This window comes from Rhinoraja longicauda, chromosome 15, assembly GCF_053455715.1.
Source record: "Rhinoraja longicauda isolate Sanriku21f chromosome 15, sRhiLon1.1, whole genome shotgun sequence".
NCBI classification, from domain to species: Eukaryota; Metazoa; Chordata; class Chondrichthyes; order Rajiformes; family Arhynchobatidae; genus Rhinoraja; species Rhinoraja longicauda.
This window is the reverse complement of record NC_135967.1, coordinates 36,908,386-36,920,477: the sequence shown is the minus strand read 5'-3', so window position 1 is coordinate 36,920,477 and position 12,092 is coordinate 36,908,386. Positions and strand designations below refer to the sequence as shown.

Genomic DNA, 12,092 nt, shown 5'->3' with positions numbered 1-12,092 from the left:
CAGTGAAAAGCTTGGTTTTGCAAGCTATCCAAACAGGTCAGATATGCTATACGTAAATGCAATCAAGTCAAACTCGAGTACAACAGGTAGAGCAAAGGGTGAGGTAGAGAATGCAGAACATCGTTTTCAGTATTGTAATTGATTTTGGACCTTTTTTGACTTGCAACGTGGTGCTGGAGCAAGGCGACTCTTTGCATCAACGTTGGTACAGAGTCACAGTCTTCCAGCGTGGAAACGGGCCCTTTGGCCTAACTTTGGCCCACACCGACCAGCATGCCCCATCTACACTAGTCCCACCTCCCTGAATTTGGTCCATATCCCTCTAAACCTATCCTATCCATGTACTTGTCCAACTATGTTTTTAAACGTTGTGATAGTACCTGCCTCAATTACCTCCTCTGGCAGCTCGTTCCATCTACCTACGACTCTTTGTAGGGGAAAACCCTCCGGTTCCTATTAAATCTTTCCCTCTCACCTTAAACCTATGTACTCTGGTTGTTGTTTCACCTACTCTGGGTAAAAGACTGTGCATTTACCTGATCTATTCCTCATGATCTTGTACATCTCTATAAGATCGCTCTTCATCCTCCTGTGCTCCAAGGAATGAAGTCCCAACCTGCCTAACCTCTCCCTAGAGCTCAGGCCCTTGAGTCCTGGCAACATCCTTGTAAATCTTCTCTGCACTCATTCCTGTTTAATAACATCTTTCCTATAACAGGGTAACCAAAACTGAACACTAGTCTAAATGTGGCCTCACCAATGTCTTGTACAATTGCAACATGACCTCCCAACTTCTATACTCAATACTCTGACTTTTAAATGCCAATGTGCTGAAAGCCTTCTTGACTGCCCTATTTCCCTGTGGTGCCACTTTCAAGGAACTATGTACCTGTACTCCTAGATTCCTCTGCTCTTCAGCACTCTCCAGAACCCTGCCATTCACTGTGAAGTTCTTGCCCTGGTTAGACTTCCTAAAATGTAACACTTTGCACTTCTCTGCATTAATCTCCATCAACCATTCCTCAGCCCATTTGCTCAACCGATCGACTCCTGTGATTTTTGACAACCATTTTCACTATCTACAATACCACCCACTTTAGTGTCACCTGAAAACTTAGTAATCATGCGCTGTGCGTTCTCCTCCAAATCACTGATATAAATGACAAACAGCAATGGGCCCACCACTGAATCCTGAGGCACACCACTAGTCACAGGCCTCCAGTTTGGAAAACAACCTTCTACCATCACCCTCTGCTTCCTTCCAAGAAGCCAATTTTCTATCCAATTAGCTATCTCTCCTTGGTTCCCATGTGATCTAACCTTCCAGAGCAGCCTACCATGCAGAACCTTTTCAAATGCCTATGAATGAGGTGCGATGGACTTTTAGGCAGCGAACACAATAGAGAAACGTCTTGGTCCTTGGTAAAATGTTTGTTTTCTCCACAGGGATTTGGCAATCCCTAATGTCATTCTGAAGAAGGGTCTCATTCCGAAACGTCACCCATTCCTTCTATCCAGAGATGCTGCCTGAGTTACTCCAGCATTTTGTGTCTATCCTGATATATTTCCTAGTCTGGACACATTTGAGATCTAAATGGAAGATTAATGAATGGAATCCTCCCTCAAGACTAGACCTCCTGACTTAGCACACGGCACATTACATTTAATTCACAAGGTTAAGTATATTTAACTTCAAAGCAACAGTTGATTACTAGATTGGATGTTGACTGATAAAGTTGTTACAGACTTCAGTGGCTCCTGAGCTGTTGAGACTCCAGGAGAATGTTGTTTGGAGGCCAGGTTCAGTAAAGAAGATCTGAGGATGTAAGGAGGTAAATATGACGGAGCTTTGCCTGATGATCTTTGTAGATCATACATCGTGTTGATTAAGCAACACTGGAGAGTACCTGAATGGGCTAAATTGCATAATGATTTGCACGTAATCTATGGAAAGAGGTAGACTGCCTTGTATTTTTATATTTTCTTGTGGAATCTTTGTCAGGCAAGAGCATGGTGGCGCAGCGCTAGAGTTGCTGCCTTACAGCTCCAGAGATCCGGGTTCAATCCTGACTATGAGTGCTGTCTGTTTGGAGTTTATACGTTCTCTGTAGGGGTTTTCTCTGGAATCTCTTGTTTCCTCCCACACTCCAAATATGCACAGGTTTGTAGGCTAATTGGCTTGGTAAAATTGTAAATTGTCTCTAGTGTTAGTGTGCGGGGATTGCTGGTCGGCGCGGTCTAGGTGGGCCGAAGGGCCTGTTCCCACACTGTATCTCTAAACTAAACTAAAGAGTTATTGTGTTGTATACCAAAGAGCTGAAGTAACTCAGCGGGTCAGGCAGCATCTCTGGAGAAAAAAAGGATGGGTGACGTTTCAGGTCGTGGCCCTTCTATATATCATGTTGTATGATGTGTTTTAAGATTTGGATAATTGTAATCCAAGTACAGCTTTTCCAAGTTCCTCAGTGTTCACTGCAGCTATCAGGGTCAGTTTTGGGAGAATCCTGTCCTTGTCAAAGCTTTTAGGAGCACCTATGCTTATTAATGTACAAAATAATTTCATAATCTCAGTTTTGATCTTAGCCTTTCTTCCATCTCTTATTCGGGCTACCAATGTATAGCACAACGATAACTTGCAAGAGATTGCCGTATCTCTCTGACTGGACCCTGACCTCTTCATGCATGTAGCAATGTTCCCAGCACCTCCCCATGGAAAAAAGCACAACAACGCATCGGTGACATTGCAAGGAATATGCTGTATGGATTTAGTAGAAGTCTTTCACTACCTTTGCTACAGTGCTGGGACTTCTTAACATTATATTAATCATTATTCAAACAGAATAAGAATGGGCCATTCTAGTGGCACTGCTGGTAGAACTGCACAGCACCAGAGACAAGGTCTCCCACCTGACCTTGGGTGCTATGTCTATGTGGAGATTGCCCATTCTCCCTCTGACTGTGTGGGTTTCCTCTGGGTGCTCTGGTTTCCTGCCACATGCCAAAGATGTGCGAGTTTGTATGTTAATTGGCCTCTGTGTAATTGCCTCCTGATATACAAGGGGTGGATGACATAGTGAAAAATACATAGGACTAGAGTGTGAACATAGTAGTGAATGGGTGATGGATGGTTGGTGTGGGCTGAAGGGCCTCTTTCCATGCTGTATATATATATATAAAAGATGTATAAGAGAAGGAGAAAGGAGTATAGATGAGGAATGTCTGTTTGTGGTTATTATTTATTCCTCCATTGTTGAGAACCTAGTGTTGGAAGCATCTATCTGTAATCCAATATGCATGTGAAGCATTATTGCTACTGTATTTACAGAACTGCAGTATTTTGGTCCACTCCGTGGTGCAGCTGTTGGAACTACTGCCTCAGTGCGAGAGATCTGAATTCAATCCTGACCTTGGGTGCTGTTTGTGTGGAGTTTGCACGTTCTCCCTGTGACTTAGTGGGTTTGCTAACAGAATCATATCATCATCATATCATCATATATATACAGCCGGAAACAGGCCTTTTCGGCCCTCCAAATCCGTGCCGCCCAGCGATCCCCGCACATTAACACTATCCTACACCCACTAGGGACAATTTTTACATTTACCCAGCCAATTAACCTACATACCTGTACGTCTTTGGAGTGTGGGAGGAAACCGAAGATCTCGGAGAAAACCCACGCAGGTCACGGGGAGAACGTACAAACTCCTTACAGTGCAGCACCCGAAGTCAGGATCGAACCTGAGTCTCCGGCGCTGCATTCGCTGTAAAGCAGCAACTCTACCGCTGCGCTACCGTGCCGCCCTATAGGGATCTGGGGATATGGGGATATGGGGAGAAAGCAAGAATGGGGTACTGATTTTGGATGATCAGCTTTGATCATATTTGGCTCGGAGGGCCGAATGGTCTACTTCTGCACCTATTTTCTATGTTTCTATGTCTATGTTTCTGTGTTTCCTCTAGTTGCTTCAGTTTCTGACCTGGTCCCAAAGACATGCGGGAATCTAGGTTAATTGGCCTCTGTAAACTACCTCTATTGTGTAGGGAGTGGATGAGAAAGTTAGATAACGCTGAACTAGTGTGAACGGGTGATCGATGGTTGGCGTGGACTCGATGGGCTGAAGGGCCTGTTTCTACGCTGTATTTTTCAATCAATTCAGTTTGATGTTCATTTTAAGAATTTGGCAAATATTTCCAATGAGAATGTTGTCCTTGTTCTGGCTACTTTGGAAGAAGCAGTTTCATAGTATACCGTCTGTTGGGAAAAAATATCAGACTGAAGCAGTTCAAGATAGAAAGCTGAGGAGAGTGCAAGCCAACTTGAGTATTATGGCCAAAATCTGCAGCCTGCTGTTTTGGAAAGTTAGTGTTTACAGACCACACGTGTAGCCACCAATGTTCTGTTGTCCTGAAGTGCCTTGAACCATCCTTTTGATAAAAGTTTGCATCCTTTTATTATCATACATAAACAAGGGCAGCTTCCTTTCCCACGACATCTGTTTCTTAAATGTGGGACTTGAAACCGAGGGAGGCAGGAAAATCGCTCCAGCTTCTGTTTTTGTAACAGTGAGTGAAATATCTTGAATTTAGGTGGCTATTGTTCACGAATGACGAACCATCTCAAGGCTGACCCTGCTCAAGTGCACTGGCTGCCTTCATTGTTTGGATGTTGTTTGAAACGGAGAACCATAGAAACATAGAAAATAGTGCAGGAGAAGGCCATTCAGCCTTTTGAGCCAGCACTGCCATTCAATATGATCATGGCTGATCATCCTGCTTTCTCCCCATATCCCGTTCCTGCTTTCTCCCTGTATCCCTTGATCCTGTTAGCCCTAAGAGCCATATCCAACTCTCTCTTGAATACATCTAGTGAATTGGCCTCCTGTGGCAGAGAATTCCACAGATTCACAACTCTCTGGGTGAAAAAGTTTTTCCTCATCTCAATCCTAAATAGCCTCCCCCTTATTCTTAATCTGTGACCCCTAGGTCTGGACTCCCCACAACATCAGGAACATTTTTCCTTCATCTAGCCTGTCCAATCCCTTACGAATTTTATATGTTTCTGTAAGATCCCCTCTCATCCCTCTAAATTCCGTTGAATAGAAGCCCAGTCGATCCATTCTTTCATCATATGTCAGTCCTGCCATTCGGAAAATTAATCTGGTGAACACTCCCTCAATAGCAAGAATGTCCTTCCTCAAACTAGGAGACCAAAACTGCACACAATACTCCAGGTGAGGTCTCACCAGGGCCTTGTACAACTGCAGTAGGACCTCCTTGCTCCTATACTCAAATCCAAATTACTCCTTGCCTCTCCCTCTCAAAGATGATTGCACTTGTTGCAACAGGTTTAAGGTGAGGGGGGGGGGGGGGGCATAGGGTTAAGGTGAGGGGTGAACGGAACGAGCTGCCAGAGGAGGTAGTTGAGGCAATTACTATTGAAACTTTTAGACAGGTACATGGATAGCTCAGGTTTAGAGGGATAAGGGCCAAAAGCAGGCAGGTAGGACATGTAGATGGGGCACATTGGTCGGTGTGGGCAAGATGGGCCAAAGGGCCTGTTTCCACACTGATTGACTCTGACTCCATGACAATTCAGTATGGTCTCCATGCTTCCTTCCACAACCCACTCTATTGGCTTAAAAGTTATTTTGCAACCAAGTAGAATTGCATCCTGCGTGAATATTTAAGCTGTTGTTGTGCTCCTATTTTAATACAGTCCGTCAATGATTCACTCTGTTGAGCAAGTCTGGTGATAAAGAAGACCACACGAAACCTGCCACCACACTTGTCCATGCCTCTGAAAGAATCTTAATTGCACAACTGGTTGCAATGTTGAACGATTGCTTCTGGTGCCTGGATCACCTTGGGGATTCTCTCCACTGTGCTCCTGCAAGGATCTCATTGAGGGTGGCTGCAGACTGTGCATTCAGTCTCTCAATAGATCTAATTATGGACAACCTAATGGAGAAAGTTGACCCAGACCTGCTGCTCAGTGTGCACACCGGCCACATCAAAAAGGCAACGACTATGTGTTACAGGTTAGAAGACTGTTCACTAACATATGACCCAAATTTACAAATTCAATATTTGTGAATAAGTCCTGAAATGACTCCAAGGACCAAGATCCCACATTGAAATAAAGCATGTATTTACTTCAGAGGCTGCCAACAAAATACGGTAGGCGTTGATATATTTAGCTGAGACTAAATGCACCCACAATCTAGCAAGAGATAATGCAGACAAATCCTATGTCCCCCCCTCACCTTAAACCTATGTCCTCTGGTTCTCCATTCCCCTATTTGGGGCAAGACACTCTGTGCCAAACGTCTTCTTGTCCATGTTAAGTCTGGCACAACAATGGTGAATGCACATATTGCACTTTTTTATTGCTAAGATGAAGCAAGATGCATTTGTAGAGGCTTAATCTCTAGTCACTTATTGGGAATTGTAACCTTTTACATTATTATTTGCCCGGCAACAGTTGAGTGTACTTGTGCAGTGAAGAGGGGGGAGTGATTGGATGAATGACTGCTTTCTTGGCAGGGTGAGGTAAGTTGTATGTTTTTCCAAATTCCACATGTAATGCAGTGAATCCCCTTTCCACTGAATCCTTGCCAAGAGAAATGTAGGTTTCCTTTCATAAAATGCCATCTAGTTGATGCCATTTATTTGTGTTAACTGTGTCCTCGGCGGTATGAATGCTTAACTATTGGGGAAAATGATCTATTTTGAGCTCTCTCCGTTTTGTGTATCCGGTTACCTGTCGCCTTAGGAATGTCCTGTGGTTGGAAGACATTGCTGGACAACTTCTGAACTCCTCCATTTCGTGAGTCATTGAGTCATGCGGCATCGAAACAGGTCTTTTGGCCCACCATGTCCAACCCAACCATCACGTACCCATCTGACCCTGCCGCATATTTTAGTTAGTTACAGGGTGGAAATAGTAAAAAAATATTCAGCTCTAGGAAATAATTATTGGTGTGGGGCGTGGCATGGGAGACATGTACTAGACTCCAGTTAATTAATAATGCAGAATGATTAGAGAGCCAAGGACTTAGTCCAAATCGGAATTATATCAAAGTCTTGATTTTAATAGTGTGTGTATAGACTGACTGCTTATTTTTCATCAAGAGACTCATTTACTAGTTCCTTAAAATAAGCCGGTCTTTAGACATTACTTTAGACTTTAGAGATACAGGACCTTTGGTTAAAATCCTTGCCGACCAACAACCACCCCGTATCCTAACGCTACCCTACACATTAGAGGAAATTGAGACTTTAGAGATACAGCACGGAAATAGGCCCTTCATCCCACCGAGTCCACACTGACCAACGATTACCTGTTCACACGGGTTCTATGCTATTTAGATTTGCATCCATTCCGTACATCCTATGGGCAAATTAGACTTTAGAGATACAGCACAGAAAGAGTCCCTTTGGCCCACCACATACGCACCGATCAGCGATCACCCCATACACTAGCACTATCCTACACACCAGGGAGAATTTACAATTTTATTAAAGGCAATTAACCTATAATCCTGTACGTCTTTGGAGTGTGGGAGGAAACCGGTGCACCCGGAGAAAACCCACGCATGTCACGGGGAGTATGTACAAACTCCGTACAGACGGTACTCCTAGTCAAGATCAAAGCCATGTCCCTGGCGCTGTCAGGCAGCAATTCTGCCGCTGCGCCACCATACCGTCCTGTGTCTAGATTTTAACAGTGAGTGTGTAGGCTAATTGCCTTTTTTTTTCATTGAGAGTCATTTACTGGCTACTTAAAATAAACCGACATAATTCTTAACTTCAGAAAATGATTAAAGTGTATTCTGAAACATGAGACCACTCCCTTGGTGGAACGAGCATCAGTCCACCAGAGTTTAATATGACTTTTTAATCCTAAATGAGTTCTTGGAGGGAATGGTTCTCAAAGGGGAGAAGTTGGATTCGGGCAATGTTGCAAATCAAACATTTGAGTTCATCTGCAAGAAAATTCAAAGCAAACAGCTGGGACCATCGTTTTGGACTCAAGGATACGTGCTAGTATATTTTCATGATATTGAACTGCCCCCTGCACCCTGGTGGTGTCTGAATGTGGCATCAATTTAGGTGAGGAAATTTAGGAAATAAACTTGTTTTGAAACAAACGTTCAAATACTGCAGGAGTGAAATACTGCAGGTAAGTCTCTTGCTTATCTTTGATCAATCCTTCTGTGTGCTGGTAATTTCTTAAGGGCAGGATGACCTAGTCCTGCATATAGACACAACATGCTGGAGTAACTCGGCAGGTCAGGCAGCATCTCTGGAGGAAAGGAATTGTGACGTTTGGGGTCGAGACCCTTCTTCGTCTTAGTCTATCATGTACTGTAACACCTCGCGCGCCTTGTTTTCACTGTGCTGTGATCAGTGTGGGCTGAGAAGAAAGAATCGATTGTAATTGACAATTCAGTGTATCCTGGGGGGGGGTGAAGGCTTGTGGTTGCCCTTCAGTGGTTGTGCATTCTGCTGCCTGTCATTAAACTTTATGCAGGAGGTTGGCTCGGTGCCTTGGAATTGCATCCAACATCTTCAAAAGAGTAAGAGAAGCTCGGAAAATGTAAAACAATACCTCGTACAGCGCTGTCTGTCTGTTGGTTTTTGTGGTAAATTATCGGCTAGACAGTGGTATCTCCACCTGGGATGGATGCAAGTTTTCAGTTTTCATTTAGTTAGGTTTAGTTTGTTATCACGTGTACCAAGGTAGAGTGGAAAGCTATGGTTGCGTGCCATCCAGTCAGCAGAAAGACAATACATGATTGCAATCCAGCCAGTACAAAAGGGAATAACGTTTAGTGCAATGTAAAGCCAGCAAAGTCCGATCAAGGAGAGTGTGAGGGTCACCATGGCGGTAGATAGTAGGTCAGCACTGCTCTCTGGTTGTGGTGGGATGATCCAGTTGCCTGATAATTCTGTGCATTGTCAATGCTCTGATGGTAGGTCTCTGTCTGCACGACTGTGCAGACTCTAATACCTCTAAACCTTACATTGTTTAAATTGTTGTGCAATTGAAGAAAATAATCTTCTGAATGTTAGCAGGGTGCACAGAAGAGGAGAACGTGTGCCAGCACTCCACTCTCCCCCCACGCCGATCAATGGCTGCCTGTACACTAGCACGCCACTCTCCCCCCACGCCGATCAATGGCTGCCTGTACACTAGTTCAATCCTACACACAACTGCACTCTTCTCATAGTGCTGGGGTTACATTCTCTTAAGTCCAATCATCTTGTACGTTCAGAATAGCGACACCCACAGCAATCTACTCGGACTCTTCAGAGTCCTTTGGGATCCTGTGGAGGGAGTTCAACGTGATAGTGGTTGGAAAGAATGCAATCCCCCTATAGTCGGACTGACTTTCTCCTCCAGCTGCAAAGGCAAATTGAAAAGCTTTTGTCTAATGCGCAAGCTGTGGCCAAAGTAAAACCAGACACCACATTGCAAAGGAGAAATCAGGAAGGCTTGGTTTGAAAATATCCGAAGCTTTCATTAGAGAAGTCATTAGAGAGAAGCAGAAGAGGCTTTAAAGACAGACACAAAAAGCTGGAGTAACTCAGCGGGTCAGACAGTACCTCTGGAGAAAAGGATCGTCAGACGGGCTTTCTGACCCGCGGAGTTACCCCAGCTTTTTGTGTCTATCTTTGGTTTAAACCAGCATCAGCAGCTCCTTCCTACACAGTCGAGGCTCGAAACTGCTAATGTCCCAGGAAAGAAGCAAGCACACTGTGGTGGTTTTAAGGGGATGAGGAAGCGTGATAACGCTGAGGTATGCAAGACCACAAAGATCAGATGGCGCAGGGAATATTGAAGTTAAAGAGAAGGGGGAAAAAGAAAAAAAAACAAGATTTTAGTTTAGCTTAGAGATACAGTGTTGTAACAGGTCCTTCGGCCCACCGATTCCATGCCGATCAATGGTTGCCTGTACACTAGTTCAATCCTACACACCAGGGCCAATTAACCTACAAACCTGCACATCTTTGGAATGTGGAAGGAAACCGGTGCACCCGAGGAGAACCCATGCGTTCACAGGGAGAATGTACAATAGACAATAGGTGCAGGAGGAGGCCATTCGGCCCTTCGACCCACACCGCCATTCAATGTGATCATGGCTGATCATTCTCAATCAGTACCCCGTTCCTGCCTTCTCCCCATACTCCCTGACTCCGCTATCCTTAAGAGCTCTATCTAGCTCTCTCTTGAATGCATTCAGAGAATTGGCCTCCACTGCCTTCTGAGGCAGAGAATTCCACAGAATTACAACTCTCTGACTGAAAAAGTTTTTCCTCATCTCTGTTCTAAATGGCCTATCCCTTATTTGTAAACTGGCCCCTGGTTCTGGACTCCCCCAACATTGGGAACATGTTTCCTGCCTCTAACGTGTCCAACCCCTTAATAGTCTCACTTGGGCCCTGTACAACTGCAGAAGGACCTCTTTGCTCCTATACTCAACTTGTTATGAAGGCCAACATTCCATTGGCTTTCTTCACTGCCTGCTGTACCTGCATTCTTCCTTTCAGTGACTGATGCACTAGGACACCCAGATCTCATTGTACGTCCCCTTTTCCTAATTTGACACCATTCAGATGATAATCTGCGTTCCTATTCTTACCACCAAAGTGGATAACCTCACACTTATCCACATTAAACTGCATCTGCCATGCTTCCGCCCACTCACACAACCTGCAACCTCATAGCATCTTCCTCACAGTTCACACTACCACCCAGCGTTGTATCATCTGCAAATTTGCTAATGGTACTTTTAATCCCTTCATCCAAGTCATTAATGTATATTGTGAATAGCTGCGGTCCCATCACCGAGTCTTGCGGTACCCCACTAGTCACTGTCTGCCATTCTGAAGGGACCCATTTATCCCCACTCTTTGCTTTCTATCTGCCAGCCAATTTTCTATCCATGTCAGTACCCTACCCCCAATACCATGTGCTCTAATTTTGCCCCCTAATCTCCTATGTGGGGCCTTGTCGAAGGCTTTCTGAAAGTCGAGGTACACCACATCCACCGGCTCTCCCCTGTCAATTTTCCTAGTTACATCCTCAAAAATTTCCCAAAGATTAGTCAAGCATGATTTCCCCTTCGTAAATCCATGCTGACTCGGAACGATCCTGTTACTGCTATCCAAATGCTCTGCAATTTCGTCTTTTGTAATTGCCTCCAGCATCTTCCCCTCCACTCCGTACAGACAGCACCCATAGTCAGGATCGAACCCGGGTCTCTGGCGCTGCAAGGCAGCAACTCTACCGCTGTGCCACTCTGCAGGATAGATAAAGGGAGGTGAGAGGAAGTTTATGTGGAGCTGATAGGCCAACTGATCTGAATCTGTGCAATAAGCTACCTTCACTTCTGTGTAAAATAAAACTTTGCATGTCGTAGCGGTGTGGCTGAGCAAGAGTTAATTGACTAACTCTTTTTGTTACAGAGCAGGAGGCTAAGGATGCGTGTGATTGGCTGCGGGCAGCAGGATTTCCTCAGTATGCACAGCTCCATGAAGGTGGGTGTGGCCGCTCGACCTTATTTATTTGTTTGATTTGTGTTTTGAAAGGGAGAGGACAAACGGGAAGCTGCAGCCCTGAGAAATTAATTTTAAACGTGCCACCTGGGAACAATGGCGACCCTGGTTACCACCAGGATGTTTGGTAGTGTCCCCGAAATCAGAAGCAGTCTTTGTGCCTCCTCCTCTTCCATCAGTTGCCCTTCTCTTTCTTGCCCAAGGGGATATCTCTTAAGTAACATAACAACCGTGAGGCCACAGGGATTGTAACAGTCCAAAATTGCTCATTACAGCTTCCCCCAGGACACTTAGAGACGGGCATTGATTGATCGATTGATACATCATGGAAACCGGCATACCATCAATTACCTGTTCACACTAGATCCATATTATCCCATTTACCTATCCACTCCCTACACACTAGGTTGAATTTACAGAGGCCTATTAACCTACACACCTGTACATGTTTGGAATGTGGGGGGGAAACCAGAGCACCCGGAGAAAACCCTCGTGGTTACAGGGAGAACGTACAAATTCTGTGCAGACAGTA

At 44.7% G+C, this 12,092-nt stretch overlaps 1 protein-coding gene across 1 annotated transcript in view; it reads left to right on the top strand.

Moving 5' to 3' along the window:
* Positions 1-12,092, top strand: part of stard8 (StAR related lipid transfer domain containing 8) — an 87,705-nt gene that overhangs the window by 31,920 nt on the left and 43,693 nt on the right. Inside the window, exon 2 of the mRNA XM_078412496.1 lies at positions 11,471-11,542. Within this exon, the coding sequence (XP_078268622.1) occupies positions 11,471-11,542 (72 nt within the window). The remainder of the gene's footprint in view (positions 1-11,470; positions 11,543-12,092) is intronic.